The sequence below is a fragment of the Drosophila subpulchrella genome, chromosome X (assembly GCF_014743375.2).
Source record: "Drosophila subpulchrella strain 33 F10 #4 breed RU33 chromosome X, RU_Dsub_v1.1 Primary Assembly, whole genome shotgun sequence".
Lineage (NCBI taxonomy): Eukaryota > Metazoa > Arthropoda > Insecta > Diptera > Drosophilidae > Drosophila > Drosophila subpulchrella.
In genome coordinates this window covers 15,667,633-15,694,117 of record NC_050613.1, presented here as the reverse complement: position 1 = coordinate 15,694,117, position 26,485 = coordinate 15,667,633, and the positions used below count along the sequence as shown (strand labels likewise).

General features: G+C 41.6%; 3 protein-coding genes and 1 long non-coding RNA gene across 9 annotated transcripts in view; 2 read left to right on the top strand and 2 right to left on the bottom strand.

Annotated features, from left to right (window-relative positions):
* Window positions 1-255: 255 nt before the first annotated feature.
* On the bottom strand, window positions 256-15,223 carry LOC119557147 (E3 ubiquitin-protein ligase UBR1). 4 transcript variants are annotated; one of them, XM_037869731.1, is made up of 11 exons: window positions 15,091-15,223; window positions 14,014-14,447; window positions 8,138-8,155; window positions 7,226-7,560; window positions 6,413-6,745; window positions 5,656-6,343; window positions 4,429-5,587; window positions 4,261-4,372; window positions 4,070-4,198; window positions 2,607-4,005; window positions 256-2,544 (listed from the first exon to the last, which is right to left on the bottom strand). In XM_037869731.1, exons 2-11 carry the CDS (start codon window positions 14,189-14,191, stop codon window positions 1,400-1,402), a joined length of 5,496 nt encoding a protein of 1,831 aa, XP_037725659.1. In that variant the 5' UTR covers window positions 14,192-14,447; window positions 15,091-15,223; the 3' UTR covers window positions 256-1,399. The 4 variants fall into 4 exon arrangements, with proteins under 4 accessions (XP_037725659.1, XP_037725661.1, XP_037725662.1 ...); XM_037869733.1 differs by having other exon boundaries at window positions 15,103-15,206; XM_037869734.1 differs by having other exon boundaries at window positions 14,014-14,260; window positions 15,091-15,196.
* Window positions 8,995-9,930, top strand: LOC119557150. Its single transcript, XR_005220048.1, has 3 exons — window positions 8,995-9,250; window positions 9,307-9,387; window positions 9,442-9,930. It is a non-coding gene; the product is annotated as an uncharacterized LOC119557150 (long non-coding RNA).
* Window positions 15,224-17,317: 2,094 nt separating the features above from the next.
* Window positions 17,318-18,124, top strand: LOC119557394 (protamine-like protein 99C). The gene is made up of 3 exons (XM_037870139.1): window positions 17,318-17,564; window positions 17,622-17,965; window positions 18,024-18,124. Coding segments are annotated over exons 1-3 (519 nt in total). The 5' UTR covers window positions 17,318-17,390; the 3' UTR covers window positions 18,025-18,124.
* Window positions 18,125-18,742: 618 nt separating this feature from the next.
* Window positions 18,743-26,485, bottom strand: part of LOC119556381 (inactive dipeptidyl peptidase 10) — a 115,749-nt gene continuing 108,006 nt past the window's right edge. For all 3 annotated transcript variants that reach the window (XM_037868555.1, XM_037868554.1, XM_037868553.1), the window contains 5 exons: window positions 25,470-26,024; window positions 23,612-24,781; window positions 23,353-23,547; window positions 23,129-23,289; window positions 18,743-22,287 (listed from right to left, as the gene is read on the bottom strand). In XM_037868555.1, the coding sequence (XP_037724483.1) occupies window positions 21,941-22,287; window positions 23,129-23,289; window positions 23,353-23,547; window positions 23,612-24,781; window positions 25,470-26,024 (2,428 nt within the window). In that variant the 3' untranslated portion in view covers window positions 18,743-21,940. The remainder of the gene's footprint in view (window positions 22,288-23,128; window positions 23,290-23,352; window positions 23,548-23,611; window positions 24,782-25,469; window positions 26,025-26,485) is intronic.

Sequence of the window (26,485 nt, the reverse complement as noted above, 5' to 3'; positions counted from 1 at the left end):
GGACATACAGCCGAATGAGACATTTCTGATCCTCTAAACTATATATATTATTCACGAGTCCGTCCATTTGGTGGGCATAGGGAATATCTCTTCTCTGGGCGTAGAATGTTTTATAATTTCAAAATTTTGAATTTTGCTATTTAAAATTAAAGCAACTGTATGATATAGCTGTCATAGGAACTATTAAAATTATCCCTCCATAAAAAAGTAATTTTTATACTTTCCGGTAAGTCACCAATTAAAAACGCAAACACATTTCATGAATATCACTAAAATTTTGCAAACTTTGCATTTTATTTCTGTTTCTTTTTTTTGCTGTTTCATTTTGTAGATTTACTTTTTCGAGAACATTTTTTTTTCTTTTTGCTTGAACTTCACATACATAGTCGATTTTGTTGTTTGTTGTACAATACATAAAAAGAAATATGCGTGTTATGTATCTATAATATATATATATATGTATACGCTTGCTATTATGTAAATATATAGTCGTATAGGGGTTGTTAAGTATATTGATCAAGTAAACATGATTTGACTAACTTTACTGTGTTCCTTGGGTTAGACTGAGATGGGGTACAAAAGCAGGGATCTGAAAGAGAAAGCGAGTGTGTGGGTGAGTGGTGGGCGGAGGGGAAGGTGGGTGGGGTGGGTTGTGGGTTGTTGGTTATTGGTTATTGGTTGGTGACTACGAATCTAAACCTCAGCTGGATGGAGGACAACAAATTTCGGACATACTCTTAATCGGTATCAATATTTTTACACTAACTAAATGTACAAATCAACAAACGCCAAAAGTAGGACCTCAACACGGTTAGGATCGGCACTCAAAGATCGGGTCTATATATATATACATCAAGTGGGGCCGCGCGAGCCATAGTGAGAGAGAGCAGGACATACAGATTTTTGCTTTTATTTTAACGCATTTTTCTTCTTTTAGCTGCTGCGACATTTGAAGTGCTGGCAAAAGTCTAACCTAGTCGTTATATAGTTAGCATATGATATTATATATATATATATATATAACTAGAGGGGGGCACTGGGCCGCTCAAACTATCAACAAGTATTCTAACGTTAGCTCAAAAAAAATAATATAATCCATTAATATTAAGTAATAAGAAGAAAATTAAACAATCGTTACAATTGTTGTTTAGGGGCCGCTGGACAGGATTGGGAGGTGGTGGCGTGTACGCGGTCGTTGCCGGTGAGTGTAATGGATGGATGGTGGTGCAGGTTGGTTGATTGGTTGGATGAGTGGGCGCTTCTTCCAAAACGGATAAGTAGTAAAATGCTTAGACGTATAAATAGGCTCTCCTAATGTTAGTATGTAATAATCACATTGACTGCCGCCATTGCCTGTTCGCCGCCTGCCCTCTGTTCCCTCCTCGGTGTCTGCGAAGGACTACATGTGATGCCACTGCGTCACCGCCACATTGGTGTTGTCGTTTAACCGGGCGATCTCCTCGTGCAGCCCATGGCCCAGCCATTGCAGGAAGATCCTGCTGTAGGCCGACTGGCAAAGCCGCAACGGGTTTCCCCGTCTCAGGCCCTGATCCGTCTCGCCGTACTCGTCCAGGTACGGTGGCTGGACGAAGCATCCCTTGCCCCGGCCCAGGTAGACCACCTGGCAGTCGCGGATGCGTAAGAAGATCCCAACCTCGGCGCCACAGGCGTGAGCGTGATGGGTGCACGCACCCACAGACAACTTGCCCAGCTCCGGCTGGCAGCAGTACGACTGACCGCACAGGATCGACCCGCAGATCAGACACATTGTCGGCGTCTTCATCTCCTCGCGCTCGTTGTTCGGACAGAATATGTCCGACACACTGTTGATCAGATCGCTGTAGTCATCGTACAGCTGCTTCAAACGCGGCAGCGGGCGCAGACAGGGCTCTAACATCACGGACCGACGAACCTCCGGCTGGCAGCGCTGCTCCACCTCACGGGTAATGTCCGGATGCGAGGCGAACGAGTGCATCATCGTGGCGTAGACCGTCTCCATGTCAAAGTACACGCCCAGCTGAGGGTCTAGGCCCAAGTACTGGCACATCAAGTCAAAGCGATCCGGCTGATCTGTTGGAAACGTGTCCGGGAAATCCACGTCGGTGAGACAGCGATAGAACAGGCAGGCGCAGCGCAGGAACGAGCTCATCTGACGCTGCACGTACTCGAGGAGAAGGACCAAATGATGCAGTTCGCATGGTATCACCACTGTCTGCTCTTGCTGCTGATTCTCATCCTTGAGCTCCTCCGCCAGCTGCTTCTGCATGTTCTTCTGTAACACTCTGGCGGGGATGTTGTAGCGGCGATAGAAGGATATTATATTGTCCCGAATCCTGTCCGGCAATTGTTCCAAGTAGTCGGATACCGATTGATTGGCCTGGGGCATTTCTTGGGCTGGTTTGGCATTGGGCGTTTCTTCTGCTCGTTTGGCCTGCTCCTTATCCACATCAAAGCAGAGGACCGCCTTGGTCAGGTGGGCCAGGAACATAATCTGCAGGATGTAATAGTCAAACATGCTGCCGCTAGGTATGATGGTTTGAGCGGCTGTAGAAGGGATGGAAAACCAAGTGAATTACTGCCCCTTAATGGATGAATTTCAAACTTACCATTATCGGCGGTCATCAGATTGAGCACACCGAACTGGAACGGCACTAGCACGCGGAAGGAGTCCCACTCGAGTACACTGGTTCCCTTCTGATTAAAGATGGTGTCCAGCATACGGGCGGCGAACTCCGCCTGGGATCGCATCGACGGCGGCATCGGAAGATCGCCCGTCCTATTCGCAGCCGAAAAGCGCGAGCACGCTCTCACCAAATTGGTGGCACAGCTCTGGTGCCGCATAGGTAGCTCGGCCTTCAGCGGCTTATGGACCTCGAACAGATAGATCTCCAGCGCCTGCAGCGTGTAGCTGCATGTGTCCCACAGCATGGGCACCAGCTCAATGTTATCGGGATCCAGGCCATCCTTCAGATGTGGCTGCTGACCCTGCATGGCGTTCAGTAGGGCCTTGTTTAAGAACGCCATCACATCGCTGTAGTTGGAATGCAGCTTGGGAGGATCCTTGATCAGCTGAACGCTCCGCTCGAACTGCGCCATATCCGCGACCACACCGGACTTGCGCAGGATGCTGGACACACTCGGAAGCTGGCACATATCCTCGTCCTTTATGGCGCCCAGATCGGCGGCCAGTGTGAGCATGATCTCCACAAAGCTGTCCAACGGCAGATAGCTATCGGATGCCGCAGGAAGCGGCGAAAAAGCGGGCAACGCTTCGGTCACCGGCAGCACGGTGTTGCTCAGGGTCCGGCAATACGGACAGTGGAACTCCACGTTGTTCGCCTGGCTTAGGGCCGCGCGATTGCGGTGCGGGCGACGCTGCTCTTTGGACTCCTCGTTGCTGTAGTACTCCTGCCAGCAGCTGTGGTGCATCACATGGCCGCAGCAACTCATGTGCAGGGCGCTCTGACTGGCACGCATATTGGGCGTGGTGAAGATCACCCGTGAGGTCTGGACGAAGGCAGAGCTGACCAATGGCGGACCGCTCCGGCTGATGGCACAGTTTTCGAAGCACAGGATGCACTTAAAGTTCGCCTCGCTGCCCTGGTAGAACTTGCGCTCGGGTCCCAAACATGCAATGTTTGGCTTGAGGGCCACTGCCCCCTGCTCGTCCTCGTCCGATATATCCTCCCAGTCCATGGCACCCGTGGGTGCCGTCTCCTCTCGCGTCTCCTTGTCGGTGGCCGCAAACATCTCTGCGTTGCTCTTCATGAACGACTTCTGGGCACTCTGCATTTGTGCCATGATCTTGGCCCGGCGTTCGGCCGCCAAACGGGCGCGTATCTCCTTCTCCTGGCGCGCCTGCTCCTCGGAACTCAGGGGCTGTTCCTCCCCGGAGCTCTGCTGCAAGCCACTGGGTCCTGCTCCGCCTTCACTGGGCGCCTGCTTAGCCTGCAGCTCCTTGTACCGCTTGATGGTCCACAGCACAAAGTCGCGATGAGCCTCCAACTGGCCAGGCGAATTAAATGAAAACAATTAGACATTTTTTTGGAGTGGAGAAACTAGGACTTACCCTGGGACAGCGGGCGAGTTCATCTAACTTCTCCAGGATACCGTACTTCTGGGAACGCTCGTAGAAGCTCAAGAAGGGATAGTTCTCGCTTAACTCCTCCTGAATGGCGAAACCCAGCAGGTGGAGGATCTTTGCAAAAATAAAACACAAAATAAAGTTTTTTTCAAAACACATATATGTATTAAGATTACCTTCTGAAGATGTGATTCGGTGAAGGAGCGACTGCGGGCATCCAATGCCCTTTCCATAATCAAGGTGCACGTGTTGAGGAACACGTTGCACTGCAGAATGTTGGCCATTGATCTGAAAGGGCCACACATAAGTACATACGTGCATTTACATAAGCTCGGTAAACTTACGTAAAGGCTGGTGTTAGCTGTGGCAGCATCGGCGGTGGACAGCAGACGAGCTCCTTCTTGGCCTTGCGCCGCTCCCGCTGCAGTTCCTCGGCCTTGGACTTGTCCTCCTTGGTGTAGTGATAGAAGTAGACGTTGAATTCGTCAAACAAATGCTCCTTCAGCTCGTACACCCCCTTGCTTTCGGCGCCCACGGGCTTTTTAAACACAGCCACCGTGTTGATGACGTCCTCAAAGATGTTGTCGCTATTCCCGCTATTACCGTCCGGCAAGGCGCGACTCAGCTCTGAATGCGAGTAAGACTTGGTGCATAACAGCTGAATGATCTCCTTGCGCAGACGATCCTCATCCGTCACCATCGAAACGCCCGGCATCCAGCGCTCTCCGATGATCACGATCAGTAGTTCCAGGAACTCGTCAATCATCGACAGCTGACGCATGAACTCATCGTCCACAGGATTCTCCAACAGCAAAGTCTCGTAATTTGAATGCGCCCAGGAAATTAGATTGAACTTATTCAACACATGGATGAGGAACTCATTGCTCTCCATCAGCGATGCTCCAATCTGCAGGCAGACTATGTCCCTGTCCAGCATCTCCACGCGGCAACGGACGTTCCGGTAGAAGTAGAGCTGGTGCAGCAGGGAGTAGCCATTGCGGCGCCACATACCCGCGGCCACTTGGGCGATCATAGCATGGGTGCATAGGACCGGTTCGATGATTTCCCTGGGTGTCAGCTGTATGCTCAGCGCATCCGTTTCGGCCTGCAAGCTGTCGTAGGTCATATCGTGGGCACCCAGATGCAGATAGATGCCGGCGTAAAAACGCGACAGAGGCAGGTGGATGGATACCGGTTTCACCGATACATCGTACATCAGGCAGCTGGCCACGTGGCCAGCCACGCTCCGCGCCTCCGTCTTCTCGCCGCCCACAATAAAGCTGTTGCTTACTAGTGCGCGCACCGTCATCTTGTAGAGCTTGCGCAACAGCTTCACATCACAGGACGCCCACTCGATGACCTGGGAAATGGTCGTGGCCAGCTTGATGTGCAGATTGAAGGCGCACTCCCACTCCGGCTCGTAGTCCATGTGCTGACCCGTCTGCCTGGTGATCGACTCCATGCCCTGCATCACGTTTAGCACGCGCATCAGAGCACGGCAACCTGTGGATGAGAATGGGTTAAAATGTATTCAGATACGGTCACAGATCGACTTAGCTGCCAATGCTTACCTTCTAGAAAGCCACTTCTAAGATCGTCATTAAGCACCTCCGGCTTAAGGCTGAGCAAATACCGCAGATCGTAGAGGATGTAGTTGGCCCGCTTGAAGAAGGTCAGGCTGGCGATGTTCTTGCTGAAGTGCAGCGTCTTGTTCACGATGAACTTCTCGATGGCCACGTGGTAGAACGTGTGCAGCAGCTTGTCAAAGATGCCCTCATGTGCGATCAGGTGATGAGCGATGCTGGGCACCGTGAACAGCTGGACGCTGAGGGACACTATCGAGAAGGCGTGGTCGTGGTCATCGCTGATGAAGTCCTCCACAATGGTGGCGTAGCGGCGTGAGAACTCCTGGGCCAGGACCATCTTGTTGTCGTACTCCATCAGCATGCCGGAGATGAGGAGGCGGTGCCAGCAGGTGCGCGCCGTCTTCCACAGCTTCACGTCGTACTCGAGAATGTGCCGGATGCAAAAGGCTTCCTGCTTGCGTTGCACCAGCTCGGTGAACGTCTTCCGGAAGAGGTAGTGGCGCACCAGGAACTCTTGGAACCAGCCGAGCAGCTGCAAAGCGAACTGCTGGCAGGCCACGGCCCCGATATGCAGCACCGACGTCCTTAGTGACTGGTTGTTGCGCGAATTTGACAGCAGGGCGGACGCCGGGATCATCTGATTTTCAATGGCTGACTTCAGGTCGTTGCACTCCTAAAACAGGATCCCGAATAAAAAAATGAATGCGATGCTCTATGGGGCATGTTATGACGTTAAGCCCACCTTAAAGGTATCGCACTTGACCACCGCCCGACCCTCGCGATCGATCGCCGCCACGATCTCCATGGCGTCCTTCTGCTTGCACTTGGCGATCTTGGTCAGCGTCTGGATGACCTGGTCGAACGTGTGCGACTCGTCGTTGTAGAGCACCGTGCAGTACTGCGCTCCATCCACCTGGCCGCCCTCCACGTTCCCGTCCAGGCACTGCAGGCTGGCGTTCGGCTCGATCTCCAAGTAGTTCACGCAGAAGGCGAGGATCGCCCCAAAGCAGATTTCCGCTCGTTCCAGCACCGCGTCGGTCAGGATCTTGCTCTCCAGCGGGTTTTTGCGATTTGCCTGGATGAGAAAGTGTGAAGAATGTGACGATTAATAAGGGGAAACTCTTTTGCTGGCTTATGAAATGTGAAGACCATTTACTCATGCCAAGGGATTTCATTTAAAAAAAATGTACTTTCTTTTAGAAATTGGAATTACCAAAGTAAACTATGTTATATGAATTATCTTTACTTTTTAAACCAATAAACCAGTCATATTTTACAGCGTTTGGTATGAATATTATTTTACAGCAAACTACAGTCTTCACAAAATAAATATTGACTTTGATAATTCAGTAATTTCATTATCTAAGGTGATTGCATCGATGCGAAATGTTTAAAATGACAATAAATAAAAGGAATATTTACGATCTAGAGATTCTTCTTTTGCAAATAGTTTAACATTGAATAGATCCTGAATGTGGTATTTAAAAAACATATACACTGTAGTTTCTATTGATGCAAATGTGTACGGCTTTCAAAGTTTACTTTGCGTACTGACCAGATGCAGCTGACAGTAGTGATCCTTTTTCCAGGCCTCGTCGTCGCCGCAGTCACAGCAACCGCCGCCGCCGGAGGTGGACATCTTGTACTTGTGGAAGCGATGCGCCGAGCGCTTGAAGCAGTTGACGCAGAGCACGCAGGTGGGATCGACGCCGCACTCGCGGCAGCTGTAGGTGGGCTCCCCGTTCTTGAAGACCTTGCCGCAAACGGTGGCCGTGTTGCCCTCCAGCCGGAGCTTCTCCAGTGCGGAGGCGGGATTGTCGCCCAACATGAATTCCACCAGGACATCGATGATCTCCTCCTTGGCCAGCGCCTCCTTAAACATGCACTTGACTGGAAAAAAAAAGGACACGAGCCATTAGTTTAAGCCAAATCAAAGTGGTATCCTCGTTTAAATGCGGAATGAATTGAAAGCCAAGCTGATGTGTGGACGCGTCTCGCTGATCCACTCCAGACTTACGGGAGCCACGAATCGGACCGTTCTTGCTATGCTGCAGCCGCTTGATCTCCGGCACCAGGTTTGCATGATGATGGGTCAAGTGAAACAGCACACCGATGCGCAGGTTATCCGATCCCGATATCTGACGGCCAGTTATCGCCAGACAGTTCGCCCCACCACTACCAGCTCGTTATGAATTGGATCGGATGGGATGGTTGATGTTGGACGGGGTTGGATGGTTGGATTGGTGGATTGATGGATGGATGAGTTAGTGGGGGAGGATGAAGGTTATGATTAGTGCGAGCTTGTGCGGATCTGTTAAATAGTGTGTGTTTGTGGGTTGTTTCCATTGTTTTTTTCTTTTGTGATCGTCCTTATGGCTTTAAGGAAGTGTCCATGAAACGTTGGTACTCATTCTCAGAAATCCTTTCCCTTCTTTCTTCCGGAACATTACAAATACATTATACTTACGAGTTAGCGCATTGGTATCTGAAAGAACAAAAGATATATAAGAGAATAAGTAAAATGAAAGATGATTTAAAGGAAAATAAATACATAATGTCATTAAATACTAAATCTCAAACAATTTAATTAATAGGAGCACAATACAATTTCAGAACAAATAAACTGTGATTCAAGTTTGCCAGGCACTTCAATATTGCCTTATCTAAACTCAAATGTGTTTGTCTTGTTTATATTCTACCTTTCTTGATGACCTTTTATATCCTTTTTGTCATCATGTGATGTTGAAAATGGATATCTTTTGAAATATACTTATGTTTTAGCCTAAAAAATAAACGTTGTATCATAATGATAGAATCGATACGCTCAATCGACTTCGATTTCTTATGTGCATCAATGAAAATTATACTCGAATTCAACGATAAGCGGTTTCTGGGGCACTCCCGAAAGTCCTATTTTCCAATACAATAAAAATAATACATATTTTAACATAATTATTGGAGGTAGTTTTGATAGGCCCACTTATCGATATGATAACTATATTATGGTCGGCTTTAAGACTTCGGTTATGAAGATAATACTTGTGCTTATAAATAAACATACTGACTCATACTTAAGCAACTTTGTCATCTTTTGTTTTTATTTCGCTTTGAGGCCGTGAGTAATGCAACGCGATCATAGTCCGGCTAAAATATCATTTAAATGCTTAAAACAGGTCGGACCGCAGCGCATGGAGATAATGATCGTGATCGTGATCATGATCACTACTATACTACTATATTATCGGGGTTGGGCGACCGCAAAGAGAACCGGAGATGAAGACAAGAGAGACCTTCGGGCTAAACGAGTTTTCGCAACCAGAATACCCGAATGAATTCAAAACACACAAAACGAATTCGGATTTGAATTCACATTCAAACGCAAATACCAAACACAATTACAACACATGCAGTTCAAGGTCGCCTCAACCTCTGCAGCGCAGAATCGAAAAAGTTATAAGGAATAAATAGCGATAAGTTTCCATTATAATCTATTATCAACGCATCTGAGGTAGCTTTGGGGCTATCAGTAAAAAATAAACGCCACATATCTACTCACTACAAAGTCTGCAATGCACACTCGGTAAGTAACGATTATTGGAAAAATCTGGAAAATATATAATTGACTTTGAACTATAGGATGCGGTGCAATAATAACTTCTTGGATAATATACCAAACAAATCGATTGAGTAACTCGATATGCGATTAGTTCTATATCTGTATTTTCTTTAAAAATCTTACAACTAAGATTTTGACCTTAGCTATATTTACAGGTACATGGGTGCCTATATAAATGCATATAAAACTGCGTGTGCGTCAGTTTACTGAGGCGCAATAGACTGGAACAAAGAAGGCGTCTGGAACGGAAAACTGAAGAAAGAAACAGAATCGAACTCAAATGCACTAAATAAAAACTGAACGGAGCTGTCAAGAGAAAGAACACCGAAAGAGGCCACCTCATCGGCCCCTGAATCACAGCGATTTGTTTGGGAGCAGCCCACATGCAGTTCTACAGCCGCAATCAAAAAATATGAAGTACTTACATTAACTATTTAATTTTTTGTATTAAATATATTACTGTTAAAGTTCGAGCTCTAAAAAAGATCACAGTTGTTAAAAGAATTGAAATTAATGTGTTATACAACACTGGCTTTTAAATACTTATCTAAGGAGGAAGTAATATATAATTTAATATAATAATATATTTAATAGGAAATATTTTAGGGTTACAATGAATAAAGGAATCCATTAAACTCTCAAGACAAAACGTCATCAGAAGGTGATTGAGTTTAAAATATATACACATTTAAACGGAATTGAACCTAATTAGGCACATTACGTGTAATTACAGGTTTCAGAGAATGTTATTTTTTGAACAAATAAATCTGAATGATTATGGGCTTTATTTAAATGAATTGCATATTTTTCGATACAGGGAAAAGAAGCAATACAACAAGCTGTCGGAAATCGGAAATAAATATTAAAAGAGCAACGAGAGCGCCAATGATCGTTACAAAGAGAATTTTTGCATTCTGCATGGGTAGGTGGGCGATCGACCTTATATAAATCACGATAAATACGGGCACCTACACCCCTGTAAGATATAATATATGCCTAAAATTGTGTCAGCTGTGTTGTACTTTGCACAAAGAAACGAAAGCGAAAACAGAAAAAGCAACAAGACATTTGCGTATGGCAAGTATGAGGAAGAATTACAAGAAGATAACAAAGAAAGACCTCTATCGGGAGCGAATGTCTCAGAATACCCTTTTACGATACTAAAACTCTTAGTTTAAGCGATAAATAATGCATATATGCAATGAATGCATAATACATCAGTTTCCAATGCTTAAATAATTATTATCAAGATTTATCGTCAGATATATAAACTTGGAGGAAGAATTACAAGAAAGATAAATAAGAAAGATCAAATGCCGGTATCCAATGTCTAAAAATACCTTTTAAAAATACCAATACTTTTAGTTTAAGCGATAAATAATACATATATTCAATAAATGCATAATACATCAGTTTCCAAAGTTTAAGTACTTATTATCAACATTTATTGTCACATATTTAAACTTTGAGGAAGAATTACAAGAAAGATATAAAGAAAGACCAAATGCCGGTATCCAATGTCTAAAAATAGCTTTTCAAAGTACCAAAACTTTTAGTTTAAACGATAAATAATACATATATTCAATAAATGCATAATACATCAGTTTCCAAAGTTTAAGTACTTATTATCAAAATTTATCGTCACATATTTAAACTTTGAGGAAAAATTACTAGAAAGATAAAAAAGAAAGACCAAATGCCGGTATCCAATGTCTAAAAATACCTTTTCAAAATACCAAAACTTTTAGTTTAAGCGATAAATAATACATATATTAAATAAATGCATAATACATCAGTTTCCAAAGTTTTAGTACTTATTATCAATATTTCAGAACCTGCAAAAACTGGATATGTCAGGCGGCTGTGAAGGGCTCTTCAGATATGCGACTGGACCAGATAAATGCAAGTTGAATAAACTGCCTCCCAATACATATTGCTTTATATGTATTTAACTCTCTGCCTTATCAGTCATCAGCCGAAGTCTGGTGTTTCGTTTTCATTCCCTGCGGAACCTGACAATCTCATCTTCGGATTTCGTCATTTTGCATCAATATTTGAATTGTAGTGCTTGGCTACGACCAATTAGACAGCATGCAAATATCAGCAGAAGCTATATATAGGGGCTTAATGGCTATGGCAACCGCAACAACGTCGGTGGTAGCCATGACTTCCATATGTTAGGCAGCTGATAAGAAGGGGAGCCGTGAAAAGGGTAAGAGCCCGATTAGCAAAAGCGGAAAGCAAACATCGTGGGGGGGAATTTGAGGAAGAATGAGTACTACCAAACAGGGATTAATGTTTTAATGCTGAATACAGAAGTGTTGGAAAATGCACGATGAAAACCAATCTCTCCCAGTTTCAGCGAAGGTTTTATGACCTGAAATGTCATATTATATCAAATATAAATGTGTTATATCAAATATAAATGTATTATATCAAATATTAATGTATTATATCAAATATAAATGTATTATATCAAATATAAATGTATTATATCAAATGTACCCAAGTGTATCATATGTAAAGGCACATCAAATAAATAGTTCTAAATAAATACTTTTAAACTAATACGACTGGCACTTGATATTGCAAGCGTCTTAACGTCATTTTTTTATTCTATAGAATCCAAACAAATAGTGTTTCCTAACATTTTCTTGGGAAGTGCACATCTGCCCCCACCCAATTTTATTCGTATTTCCTATTAAATCAATATGTTATAAACAGAAACTAGACTCCAAATTAGTAATGTCGCAAAAGTTTTCCTAGGTTCTCCCAATTTGTTTCAACAGTCGCGTTTTGCCTTTAGCTTCGGGTAATGTGAACTTCTGGCGGAATGTGGTGCAAACGAGTTTGTTTACTTAATTTATTTGTAGCCAGGCCAGGCCAGGCTTTTGGCTTTTGTTGAAACAACATGCATACACTGAGGAAAAATAAAATAACCTGGATTTTGAAATACATGTACGAATCTATTTTGAAAGAGTACTTGGAGGATTACTTAAGATACAGCATTTTCTGGCTTGCAGAAATTAATGCCACTTTGGGCGCAAACCAATTCAACCCAAAACTACAATATTTTTCACAGTGCACAAGTTGTGCGAGTGCACAGAAGGCGAGACAGGTAGAAAATCGAGAAGGTGGACAGGTGGGTGGTGGGAGGTGTGGGGTGGGTGGCTGTGTTTAGAGCTGGCAAACTTGGAGAGCCAATTGAAAGGAAAACTTGGCGCAGCGAAAAAACAAATTCGCGGAAATGCGAAATAGACAAAACATGAGAGCAACAACAAATTCAACAAAAGCGTGCAATTGTTCAATGGCAATAAACAAAAGACGAAAGCAGAACGAAAATAACACTAAAACACACGGCGAATAATGATAATTCAAGAGCGAGAGTTTTTAATAGGATTCACCCAACTTTTGACGCCCCATCGATTTGGCACACTCGCCCATTATTCTCAGTTTGCTGATAAACAGTATGGTATATTTTCCACATTTCAATAAAATGCATTCGATTTTACAGAATGTTTGGTAAATGTTGAACCTTTACTACCTTTACCATATTTGGTAAACGATTTTAATGATTCAAAGCACAGAGTGACAATATTCACCCATCACTCTTAAATAACTCAATAACTAAAATACAATTATTTATCTAAAATAAAACAAGAGACAAATCTAGCATACCCTTTCACTCTATGAGTAACGTGTATAAATACCTGAATTTACTATACTATGCTATTAAAAATATGAAATTAAATAATTTTAAAACAGTTCAAAAATAAAGCCACTAAAACTCAAGGATTGCATTACTTTGATATACTGGCATCACAAAGAGCCTACATTTTTTCTTATAAACTTGTGTAGAGGAAAAATAAGTAAACATTTTAAAATTCCTTTTTTTGCATATAGTACTACCATTTTGTATGTCCTAAACTGTTGAATTGTCGAAAAATTCAGCATCCCCAATAGTTCCTGTTGAATTTTCAAGCAGTTGGAAACAGCTGCCAAATTTTTTGGAACTTAAGACATGTACATATAGCTTTTTTTTATTATGTTAGTTAAAAAGAAACTAATAATATTTTAGAGTAAATAAGTAAAAAATAATGATACAGTTTCCGTGTCATTTTGATGAAATAAGGGGACAAACAAGGTTGTTAAATTGTTGAAATATGATAACGGAATTTGTATGGAGCAGCTGACTGAAATTCAAAGAATTAACAATTCAATAGTGAAGGTATTAAATCGAATGAGGCATTCTGTTTTCTGATTGATAATTTCCACACATTTCATTATTATTCTTTTAGAGATTTTAAAAAAACAGCAGTAAATCGTTGGAGAACTTTGAGGAAGTATGAGTAAAACCAAAACAGGGATTAATGTTTGAAAACGAAATACAGGAGTGTTGAAAAACGCACAACGAAAACCAATTACTCCCATATTCAGCAAAGGTTTAAGGACCTGAAATGTCATATCATATCAAAGGTAAATTTATCATTTCAAAGCAAACACATTCTACGCATTCAATACATGATATTGCAAACTTCCTAAAGTAATTTTGCCGTAGTCCGTTTATTACCCTTTTAGAGATGAAAACCAGCCGTAAACACTAGATACATTAGCATATCATCTTGCCGAGTGCAAAAACGCTGCCGTGTGGCGCTTCTGATACCAGATACAGACCTCTATCCCTATATGTTGGGTATAATAACAAGGGGAAGGGGATTTCGACTCACCTGTCTCCGTACCGCCGGTCTGGTAATCAAAATACTTGGGCGACTCGCGCTTGAAGAACTCGATGAAGTCGGAGCGGGCTAGTGTGCCCGCCTGGCGCTTGAGGCGCCACTCCTTGAGCGGCGAACTGCACTCGGCAGGGGGCGCCACCACGACGTCCTCCATGTCGTAGCGATCCATCGTTGCTCTCGCTCGCACTTGCACTTGCACTGGCTCCTGCTTCTGCTCCTTCTCCTTCTCTTTCCCCTTCTGGTTGGGATGACAAAAACAAAACAATTGCAGTGAGTTTGTGTGTGTGGTGCCGTCTCTCTCTGGCCTGCCCGTGGGTGTCTTGTTTTGTGTCCTTGTCCTTGTTGTTCCTGTGGTAGTTGTTCTTCTCCTTGTTGCTTTATATTTATTTATTTATATTTATTTGCCTAAACTTTGCTACCAAGAACTGAGGAGAGAGAATTGAAAGAAACAAAGAACGGAGTAAGGCAAGGATTTGGAGACAAAAGAAATTTGTATAATGCAAATGCAAAACGCTCTCGCTCTCTCCTTTCAGTTGCTCCTTCGTGGTCGAATTTTCGATTTTCTTGTCTTTGGGAGCTCTCACTAAAACGCACACACTCGCACACACTTACTCAATAATTTTATGTTCACTATTGTGTTAAATTCACAAAACTGACAATTGAATCAAGGAAATTGAAACAAAAGGCAAGGCGCAGTTTGCAACAGTTGCTTTGCCGTTTTTCCTGTGTATCCGCCATGTGTGATTGTTTTTGCTTTTAGTTTTGGCAGCAAAACAAAAACAAAAAAGAGAGAGAGCGCATGACAAAAAACGAAAAAAAAAAAAAACAAACACCCACACACACACACCCACACACATTCACTTTTTCGGTTTTATTTTTATAATAATCGTTTATTATCTACGCCTTTTTGTTGTTGTGTTTTTGTGTGCATGGCACTTCGAATTCAAAATCGCTCTTCTTTTTCTTATTTTTCACTTTCCGAAAATCCACACACACACACACACACACATTTACATTCGCTAAACTGCGTTTCGCTTTCGTTTCCCCTTCGCAAATATTCGCACGTACTTTTCGCTTTACCGTATGGCTCTTGGGGAATTCACTAGTAATTTACACTCGTGTTGTTGTTTATATCTATCTATTTATACTGGCAGAGCGAAAAAACTTGTCTGCTATGCTATTTTACAAATTTCGTAATGAAAGTGGGTACTGGGGATGTGAAAAATACATCAAAATACCATACATCGTTGTTTTTGAATAAAAATAAATATTTATATCGCGATATTTCTTCACTATTCGATATTTTTTGCTCGGCTGTCACGTAAGTGCCAGAAACGTAAGGGTCAGCAAACGTAAGAGCCACGTAGTGTCAGTAAATACAAGATATCGCACTTGCCTTAAGTTAGGGATGTGAAAAATACATTAAAATACAATACATCGGTATTCTTGGAATAAAAATAAATATTTATATCGTGATATTTTTTAACCTGATACTACGTAAGTGTCAGCAATCGTAGAGCCACGTTAGCGTCGGTAAAATAGTGAAAAATCAACAAAAAATCCACTTGCCTCCAGTTAGGGAAGTAAGAAATATATCAAATATCAATACGATATCTATAAAAATAAATATTTATATCGTGATATTTTTTTCATCTGATATATCGAATATCGTTATTTTATTAAAATATATTTTTGATATTTTATAATTAATAGTGTGAGAAAACCGCCCCTGAAATTAAAATCGAACCAGTTCGGTAAATTCACAACCCACAGCTCCCAGTCCCACAAATCCCGCCGAATCCAGGAAATTCTCTATAGGGTTCTCCTCCTCTCACAAATGTTAAGTTCTAGCGATTTTCTAACAGCAATTATATTTTTTATTTTATATTTTACCAATCTGTTGGTTTTTCGTGCTTAATCTTACCCAAATTAGATCCATGTCCCAAGGATAACTATAGTTTTATGAATTTAATAACATTGTTGTTTTTTAAGCGACGTGTCAAAAGTAGGGATGCGAAAAATATATAAAAATATAAATATGCCCATATGTCTTGAATAATTCTGTGGCTACTATCTATTCGTTTTATTTTTAAACTTACATGATTCGAGTCATCGCAAAATATCGATAGAAAGGCTTGAGTCCTAATATAATTATCCAATATTTGAAGAATTATATTTAAGACTCAAGCCGTGGCTTGTGTCCCAGGATACCTGTTGGTATGTTAAGAGTGGCCGTTTTTGGGCAGCTTTGAATTAGAGCTGGAAAAACATCGATTATATATATTTACTTAGATGCCAATGGATTGGAAACTAAACGAGCTCAACGAGGGAATACTTTCCTCATTCTGACCTTTATTTGCATTATGACAGCCAAAACATTGATTCCTGCGCAAATTGGGATTCAGACTTTATTCAAAAATGCTCCTTTTTTTGCGGTTTTTCAGTTGTTGTTTGTCCAAATCAAAGCGTACAGCTAAAAGACCGACTGTTTTGAGCAGCTTGCTAAATATGCTAACGATCCCTATCACTTTAAGGAATATTTATTTTTTGACCAATTTTCGCATTTTTTGCATTTTTTTGTTACATCATCTTTTTTTGCGAAAAATGGCAATAATATAAAATTATCAGGTTTGAATGTCAATCGATTGGAAATTAAACAACGAGCTCAACGAGGTATGACATTCCGCATTCTGACTTTTATTTTTATTCTGGCAGCCAAAAAACTGAATTTTTATGGCAAAAAATAGGGTTACAATTTTTGTGAAAAATGCAAAACTCAGATTTTTGTCAAAAATGCAAAATTTGTTTACGGTTTTTCAATCGTAGTTTAGCCAAATCAAGGCGTACAGCTAAAAGACCGACTGTTTTGAGCAGCTTGCTAGATATGCTAACGATCCCTATCACTTTTAGGAATATTTATTTTTTGATCAATTTTCTCATTTTTTGTAAGGGTGCACGTCTTTTTTTGCGAAAAATTCAAAAAGTTAACAATTTCTAGGTTAGAATGCCAGTGGATTGGAAATGAGACGACGGGCTCAACGAGGTACATATGACCTAAAAATCAGTGTGTTGGCTGCCATGGTGCAAGTAAAGGTCTGAATGAGGAATGATTCAGACCTTTACTTGCGCCATGGCAGCCAACACACTGATTTTTAAGGTCGGAAAAGTAAGTAACAAACAATTTCACTACACTCTTTACGGCTTAAGATTTTTATTCAAAGTTGTAAACAAATAAAAAAATATATCGTGGTAGCTGGGAGAACAGATTCTCAATCAGAATCAGTGTTCGCATTAGTATTCAATTGAAAACAGTGTCGTGTAGGTAAAACAAAATTTTAGTTGTACACAAATAAATAAAAATAAAAAGTATGGAAGGGAAAAAGTTCCGGAAACCAGCGAGCATTACAATCAATGGCTACCTTAACTTCCTGTGCCAATACAAAAAGCGATTTTGCGGAATTTCCCCACAGGACGTTATACGTTTCGGAGCTAGAGAATGGAACAAGTTGACCCTCCAGGAAAAGGAACGCTATAAGAAAATGGTAAGAAATTCCTTAATTATGAAAAGTATATGGCAATTATTAACATAAGTGTGTTAGAAACAACCTGTGGCACCTCATGTCTTTGATAGGGGGTCCCATGGGGACAGTACCGATAAGTCTGAGCGGGAGAAACGTAGCCCTGTTCGCTCAAGGAACAAAAAGGATAGGAAGCCATGCAAGTCAATCAAAAAGCAGGTCAAGAAGAAAGCAGCACCGCCCATTTTTCTGGCAAAGAAACGCGGGCCAACTTCTTCTGGCCACGCGGGTGGCTTTATATCGTTTATGCGCAGGTTTAAAATTATGAACAAACACTTGACTCCCAATGATTTGTTGAAAGCGGCAATTCGTATTTGGCGCGGTCTGCAAAGAAGCCAGCGCAAACCATTTGAGAAGCCTCTTTGGTAAAGTTATCTCTATTTAAAGCTTTACGCAAGCAATAATATCTACCATTATTTTCAGAATTGTGAGAACTGGATATAGGAAACAATTAAATTTTTTGTCAAATTTATATATGGGTAATTTCACGATCGTACACTTTGGAAATAAAAAAAACTAAAAATCAAACGATTTCAATTTTGATAATGGGCTTTACTTTTTATTGTTCCCGAGCTCAATATTGTGTATTAGTTTTGATTTCATCGCATTTATAGTTTTTAATTTAAATGGGTTTTGCGAAAGTCTGTTCAACTTCAAAGTCAAATTTTGATGAAATATTTTAATGAGATTTTTTTAGAATGTTTTCCAATAATGTCACTGTAAAATAGATTTGGATTGACTCTGAAATTGCCAACGGGGTTTTTAATATATATTTTTAACTTTTTTGCTCGGGACAATTTTTCTAACCGTTTTGGTAATGGTTTTTTTTGCCATTATACACTAATTGATGGTTGTTTTTCTTTCAATTTAATTGTTTTACATGTAACTACGCCATTTTGAAATTGCCACATTAACGTTTATATTGGTTATCCAATAACAACAGAAGATAGGTCTAAAAAATACCAATAAAATACCAAAAGTATACTTTTTAAGGATATTGATAGGATTTAATGACTTCAGGGTTGAGTTCCGAAAGAACGAGCTTAACTTAAGAACATAAAAATATAAAAATAACAAGGTAAAGTTAAAGCCCCTGAAAACATTCCAATTTAAAAACATTTGATTCTTTTTTATTTTGCATACACACAAAAATGTCTTTATTGTTTCGTTTTGTTTGTTTTTTAGTTGCTTTGGATCTCTTTGTTGGTATACTTGTGTCTGGTTGTTGGAAATACATAGTTCTGTTCTGCGTACATTTTCTCTAAATCTATTTGGATTCGGTTCGATTTCGGCTTGAATACTTTATGCTGAGATGTTGTCTTGAAACCAAATCACTTCGTTCAATACTGTCCAGTTTTGGTCTTTTTTTTTAGATGTGTTGTTGCTTTTGGGTCAACTGAAAAATAGGTTTTCCTTCGTTTCCTTTGTACTTTAGGGAAATGAGTTGTGTTTTGTATTTTTTTCGTTAGCTTTGCGTTTACATTGTTTGGTTCCACGTAGTTAATGGTTTTATTTTTCGCCTTGGTAGCTTGGAATACATTAAATTCTGCCTTAGCACAATTACATATATAGTTTTCCATTAGTTTATTATAGAATTCTTGTTTTAAACATTTATAAATATGCATTTATCGTTTAGTTAAGTATAACATTTATTTATTCTCGGGTCTGTTTTTGGGCATTCTCTTTGTTTTCTCATTATGTTTTTTGTTTTGGTTTAGTTAACTTGGGTTTTAAGTGGTTTCGACCCCTCTTTTTGTGTACAACATTTAAAGCTTGACTATATTGGTTTTATTTGGATTTCTTAGCTTTAGTTGGGTTCCGGAAGTCGGGGGCCCTCGGCGGCCCCGCTACAATAAAATTTCGCTTATTGACGCAACATTTAACATCTAGGCATTCGACAACATAATCCCATTTCATATATGGAATTCGCGTTCTTCTTCGTTCCGTTAATGTTAATGGTAAAAAAATCTAAAAAAAAATGTTTTGCCATTTTTTTGGTTCTCTCTTAAGCACACCAATGCATCCCCCCATATATACCATATAATATATATATATATTTCGGATCCAATTCGATCGATATAAGGGGGGTCTGGGCAAGCCTGGGACTTGTCTTTAGTGTGGCACAATCTCAACTCCATCCACTCTCAATATACAATTTAGTTTTAAAATTAGGTCTGTTTTGGATGCTAGACACCTGGAAATACCCTGTAACCACAGCATTAAACGTCGAATGGATATGAAGTTTAAAGCTTTCGAACACCAAAAGTCGGTCGAGATGGAGATTCGGAATCTATCTAAGCGATTCGATTGGAGTACAGGGTATTTTATAGTCGCCTACTATCTCGACTATCACAAACATTCAAGGGGCAAAAAGCTGTGGGGTTCGGTATCTCTGTTCGATTACTCGAACTACACGCAAACTGGTTGGCTATTTAAGGGATACTCCCTCCCTTTATTTTGGACATGAATTAATTATATCAATAAGTTTCGATATCGGTTTCGCTTCCACATTCATTTTTGTTTTAAAATTTAATCGTTAATATATACAAAAAAAATAACGTTCAGTCAATTATAACTATATGTTTTATACACATCGAAACGAACACGTAAAGAAACAACAATGAGGCCTAAATAAATTACATACATGACACATACACACATATCGCGCTGTATTTGGTTGGCAATTGCCCTTAGCAATTTGGTATATCCCCTACATTTGCATCCTTACGTCAAGGACATCGACTTTCCACCGCCTCGTCACCCCCCTCGCACCATGAGTTTGGTTAATTATTTAATACACATATGTTAATAATCAGTCGCATAAATAAATCACCTTGCTTTGGTTTTGTTTCCTAATTCCTCTGTTCTCTCGATAATCATTCACACGTGATTCCCGCCGGCAAAAAAGGGAGTTAAGTTGATATAATGTTATAAGGTTTAAATTATACCTTTTGATTTTGCTTGTAACGAACAACCCATATCCACTTATAGTGACTATAGTGATCTACCAAAACCGAGCGTTTTTAAAGCGTCCTTTTAGACATCTATCTTTAAAATAATCCCCAATTTTACAAAAACTCATATGAACGACTTTAGACCAATATAAATCCAATATAAAAATGCGAAACCATTTTAAGATAATATCAAAAATCTAACAAATATATCATCAAGTATCTTAAACACGTAATCTTGCCTATTTTCATTGCTGAAATTTTTCAATGAGTAAATTTTTTTCTTTTACCCTCTTAGGCTTTTTAAGCTACGCAGTTTTTGACAATCAAAACTTTTACTGGTCTCAAACAACTGAACCCATTAATATAAATGCCTGGGGAGAATCAACACTTGCACACTAATAGAATATATCATGTTTTCACTTTCGTTACAAATTTGCGGAACTTAAAGTAACGCGAAATAAATGAATTATAAATAAAGTAATCAAATCCCTTAACCATATTTTTACTTTGATAAATAATTTGCATAAATTTATCTCTATCGAATTGAACTCATTACCAGCTGAACCTATTTAAATTCATACATATTCTTTAAAAAATAAAACCTTATGAAATAATTTGTGGAGCTCTAAACTATAATTTCTAATGTATCTTATTTGTATATGTCTTATGTGGAAAACACTTGCGTAAACTTCTTTTGAGAAATTAAAATTATTTAAAAATTCAAATATTATGCAATCCAATCAACTCAAATCTGAGGAGAACATAAATTCAAAAAAATATTTTTTGAGATTGGCAGCAACAAAATACATTTGTTTGGAATTCGTTGGATCTAAAAATATAAGCAAAATGTACAAGGCTTCCGCAAACTCCCGTCGAAAGTGAGAAGAGGATGGATCTGCCCCCCGGGGACGGGGACACACGGACACTCAAATGCTGGACACACGGAGGATTCCCATTCCCATTCCCATTCCCGAATGGAGACCCGGAGGAGGAGTCCCCCAGTGCTTCAGTGACCTAGTGATCTAGTGATCTAGTGATCTAGTGCTGGAGGATGCGCGACTTCTGGGCGAGCACGGCCTCCGACTGGTGGAGCCGCCGCTTGCTGCTGTAGTTGCACAGCTTGCCGGCGACCTTGCTGAGGGTGGTGGCCGTGGAGGAGGTGATCAGGTCCAGGGACTGCAGCCGGTTGTCCAGTTCGTCGAGCGCCGACAGCGGGGCGGTCGTCGTGGTGGCGGTCAGCAGGGTGGACAGGTTGCTGCCGGCGGGATCGCCGGACGGATCTGCATCCGCATCCGCATCCGTGCCGCTGGCTGGGCCGATGCCGTCGATGTCGCTGAGCTGATTGGCCAGCGGATCCTCGTCGTAAGGATCGTAGGGGGGTCTTAATTATTGTTTAAACACAAACAGACCCGTGGGGTCCCACTCGTTGTCGTCGACGGGGCCGAAGCACTCGTCGAAGTACCATTCCATCGTCTTGTAGACATGGCTCACCGACCTGGCGATGGCGTGGTCCTCGTCCGGATAGACCTGGTGCCGGAACTTCACCTGCTGCTCCACCAGGGCGCGCACCAGCATCAGGGTGTGCTCCTGATGCACCAGGGTGTCGGCGGTGCCGTGCATCAGCATCAGGTTGCGACCCTTGATGTTGCCCGCCTTCATCGTGAGATCCGCCTCCTGGAGGGCCCGCAGGTAGTCGCCCTTCAGTGGTATGTAGCGCTCCGTAAAGAAGGAATCTGCAATCGAGGGGATGCCCGTTAGTAAGGTCCTTAGGAATTAAGAATAACATTTCTTTAATGCTAAAAAATATACTATTTTATTTTCATAGCCCGAATAAATCTCAATCAGTACACAGGGATAAATATTCAAGTACATGGTTCTTGAATTGAGAACATTCGTTCTTAAAAACTGTGTAAGTACATTTTGGAATCAATGTTCTCAATATAAGAACAAAATGGTGAGAAGATAAAAGTTAAATTGAGTTTATTTAACAACTTTTTGATAAGTATAAGCTATTGACTGATCTAATAGTTTAGATATTGAGATATACCATGTAAATACCACCAATTCAATTTGCTTAAGGCCCAGTAAAAACATTTTCAACTTCAATAGAGTTGTTCTATTTTTAAGAACATTTTCAACTTAGCTGAGAACGTCAAAATTTTCCTTGTGTAGGGTTTAACGACCATATTTCTTACAAATTCTTTCTCCGTAAGTCGATCTTCCATAACTCAAATTACTTTATAAGTCAGTTTATTTCACACTATTTCTCCCTGACTTCTATAAGTCGACTTTGTTCATATGAACGACCAAAGACATGATTTTTTTCTAATGAATTATCTTAATGAAAAAATAGTAATTGATTCGAGTTCTAGAGAATCGGACGAAGATTATAAATGGTATATTTGTGACGAATTTAACTGGAAAACAAAGTTTTTTCCCAAAATCTAAGTCTTTGTAGCTAAATAAATAAAATAGGATAAAATAATAAATTATTGATAGGACTCTTCGAATGGAAAATTGTTTTTTTTTTTGTAACTTACAGATCGATTATAATAACTCTTAACTAGAACTCACAGTGGAATCCAAAGTTGACAATGGGATTGATGGCCACCGCGCACTGCAGCACCTGCTGGGAGTCGTCGATGAGCATCATGGAGGAGGCGTAGCCCCCGTAGCCCCAGCCAAAGGCGCAGATCCTCAGGGGATCGATGAACTTCAGGTTGTCCCGCAAGTATCTATAAAACACATATGGCATAGCATTAGCATATATCTTATGTACCAGCTGATTGCAGGCTTACGTGAGGACTCCCAGTTGATCCTCCACCTCGACGGTGCCCAGTTTTCCATGCACCTGGGTGCGGAGCAGTTCTCCCTGGAAGCCACTGCCACGCCCATCGATCTGGGCCACAATGAAGCTGCGCTGGCTGGCCAAATACCAGTTCCAGTCCACATGGAAGCGCTCTGTCACCAGCTGCGATCCCGGCGAGGCGTCGCTGGGGATTCAGGAAGAGGTTACATATTAATAAGGACCTTTGCTTCACAGAAATAGAGACTTACACATGGAGAACCAGTGGAAAGGCCACGTCCTCCTCCTCGCGCATTCCGGGTGGCAGGAAGAGTCGCACCTGGGCATGGAATCCATGGCGTATCTCCACGCTGAAGGTGCGCGACTGGGGAATGGCCAGCTGGGTCAGCCGATGACGCAGTACGTCGCCGGCATTCAGGACATAGATCTTGTCATTGCTGGCCGTCTCCACCAGGTAAACACTCGGCGCCTCCGGGCCCAGGCACTCCTGCACATAGTAGCTATAGTCCTGGCTGAACTGCACCCGATTGTACAGGCAATTCTTGGGTATATCATAGAGGCAGTCATCCGGCTCCAAGCGAGCCACAATATCCTCCCATCGATCGCCCCGCTGCGAGATTCTGGCCCTGTGCAGCCGGTACGTGGACTCTGTATTGTCGCATGTGAGACATGTGGGCGACGAGGAGGTGATGTATGTCCGATTCGATTCGGTGACATTGAGCTTCAGATTGATCTTGTACAGATGCCTTTCGCCCGGTCTCTTCTCCGGCGCGGCCATAAAGTAGACAATCTCGTGCGGCTCATCCCAGCCAACGATTTCGGTGACCTCAAACCGGCCCATGGTCAGGGGAACGGGTCTGCGGTCCAGCGAGGATATGAAGACCACATGGCGGTAGTGCCCATGCTCGCCATCCCGAACAGGCAGGCGCTTCAGCAGATAGCCCCCATTGCTGATCTCATGCGTGGTGTGCGTCTGGCCCTCCTCCGTGGCACTCACATTCGGACTCTCCGGCTGAACCTCCTCCGGATTCGGCAGTAGCTTGGCCAACTGCTTGTGCATCTGGTTGCGGGCCGAGAAAATGGGTCGCTCCGATGGCAGCACCCAGCCATCGTTAATGGTCACCTCCGTGTGCACCGCCTGGCAATGGAAGTGCGGGGCGCGGCAGAGGACCGTGGTGGCCTTGGTCTGCTCCCGGTTGGTCACCGTCACCGAAAGGTCACTCGGCGAGGCCCAGGTCAAGCCGCCCACGTAGCTCCCATTGGCCAGCTCTCCCGGCAGCTTGACTTGCGTGGGAAATATGTACTTGATCACGGATAGATTTACCACGTTAACCGTCACATTTGGATTGCGGGAACCCGTCTTTGGATAGCGCTGGCTCATCACCGCCGGATATTTGATATCATCACCCATCCAGGTGTATCTGAGAAAGAACAAATGTATCAGCATATTGGATCTCACTAAATTTAGGTAATTTTTTTTCTAAAGCATTCGCGGTCCTCTCTTTGTAATACCCTTGTAGAGGGTATAATGATTTCAGTCAGAAGTATGCAACGCAGTAAAGGAGACGTTTCCGACCCCATAAAGTATATATATTTTTGATCGATCTAGCCATGTCCGTCTGTCCGTCCGTCTGTCCGTTTCTCCCAGTTTAAAAGCTACCGGGATGAAACCTTCCCCAAAGTTTTATTTCTATTGCAGGTATGTAGAAATACAAGTTGGAACGAGCTGGATTTAATATTACAATATTTATTTAATATTTCAGAATTTCGAATAAAATTAAAAACATATCGGACATCTTTATCATATGGCTGCCATAGGAACGATCGACAATTTAAGGTCCAAATAACACATAAAACGTATATTTCGATTTCGGTAAACATTTACGGTAGTAAATTGAAATAGAACATTATCTTAGAATATCTGTAAATAGTTTTTTGTTTTCTATAAATGGGTATTTAAACTTCGGGGTGCCGAAGTTAGCTTAATTTCATGTTTTCAATGACAAAAGATGCTAAAGAATTCGCGTTATCACTCACTTGTACTCGTCATGTTTTCAATTTTATTATGCGAATGGCTAGAGATGCTAAAGAATTCGCGTTATCACTCACTTGTACTCGTTGACCTCGCTGTCATTGTAGCTGAGGAAGGCCAAATAGAGTCCGTCCGGCGAGAACTGCATGCTGCTCCTCCGGCTCTCCAGCTCGGGCACATTTTCGTACGTCCAATCGGGAACCCCATTGAAGACCACCCCCGATGATTCCCCCTCCGGCGATCCGGAGCCCGACTGCGTTATCCGGCAGACGAGTTCGCCCTGCACCTTGGGCTTGTAGTAGATGTCGTTGTGGTGCACAAAGGCGATGGCTTGGTTCAAGGAGTAGCCACCTGGCTTGCCATTTTGATTTGGGCCAGAGGAGCCGGAGGATCCCGTGGCAACTGGACCATTGGCCGCCCCAGCCAGGCTATTCAGGATTATGCTGCCACTGGGCAGTGGGGCCAATGTGGTGGTACTGGCGCCACTGGAACCACTGGGTGGTGGTGCTCCAAGTGGTGGTGGCGGATTCGCCGGCGCCCACACCACATGCTGGAGGCGTGGCGCCTCCGCTATATTCTCCGTTGGTCCCAGCGGGAATGTGTTGGCCGTCTGCACCTCGTATACGTGATGTCTGTTCGAAAGAAAGGCGGAAAATAATTAAATGATACTTTATTCGTGCTTCAATGGCAACTAGTAAATATGTCATTACAATTGAACAAAGCCTATAATCGATATTTTATAAACAAGTTATGAGAAGCCAATATTGAACAAACAAGCAATATTAAAGAAATTTTATTTGAGGACTCTTTCTACGATAAAGAACTAATATGAAATATTTAATTGAAATATTTTTTATATACTATATTATATTATATTATATTATATTATATTATATTATATTGTATTATATTATATTATATTGTATTATATTATATTATATTATATTATATTATATTATATTATATTATATTATATTATATTATATTATAATATATTATATTATATTATATTATATTATATTATATTATATTATATTATATTATATTACATTATATTATATAATATTATATTATATTCTTTATTTAAAGACTC

Excerpts from the sequence above, each read along its gene's own strand:
- LOC119557394 (XM_037870139.1), top strand. The coding sequence starts at position 17,391 with ATGGAAGGGAAAAAGTTCCGGAAACCAGCGAGCATTACAATCAATGGC. Across the intron at positions 17,565-17,621 it reads AGGAACGCTATAAGAAAATG|AAACAACCTGTGGCACCTCA; the intron begins GTAAGAAATTCC and ends TAAGTGTGTTAG.
- LOC119557147 (XM_037869731.1), bottom strand. The coding sequence starts at position 14,191 with ATGGATCGCTACGACATGGAGGACGTCGTGGTGGCGCCCCCTGCCGAG. Across the intron at positions 4,006-4,069 it reads AACTCGCCCGCTGTCCCAGG|TTGGAGGCTCATCGCGACTT; the intron begins GTAAGTCCTAGT and ends TCGCCTGGCCAG. Across the intron at positions 2,545-2,606 it reads TCTGATGACCGCCGATAATG|CCGCTCAAACCATCATACCT; the intron begins GTAAGTTTGAAA and ends TCCCTTCTACAG.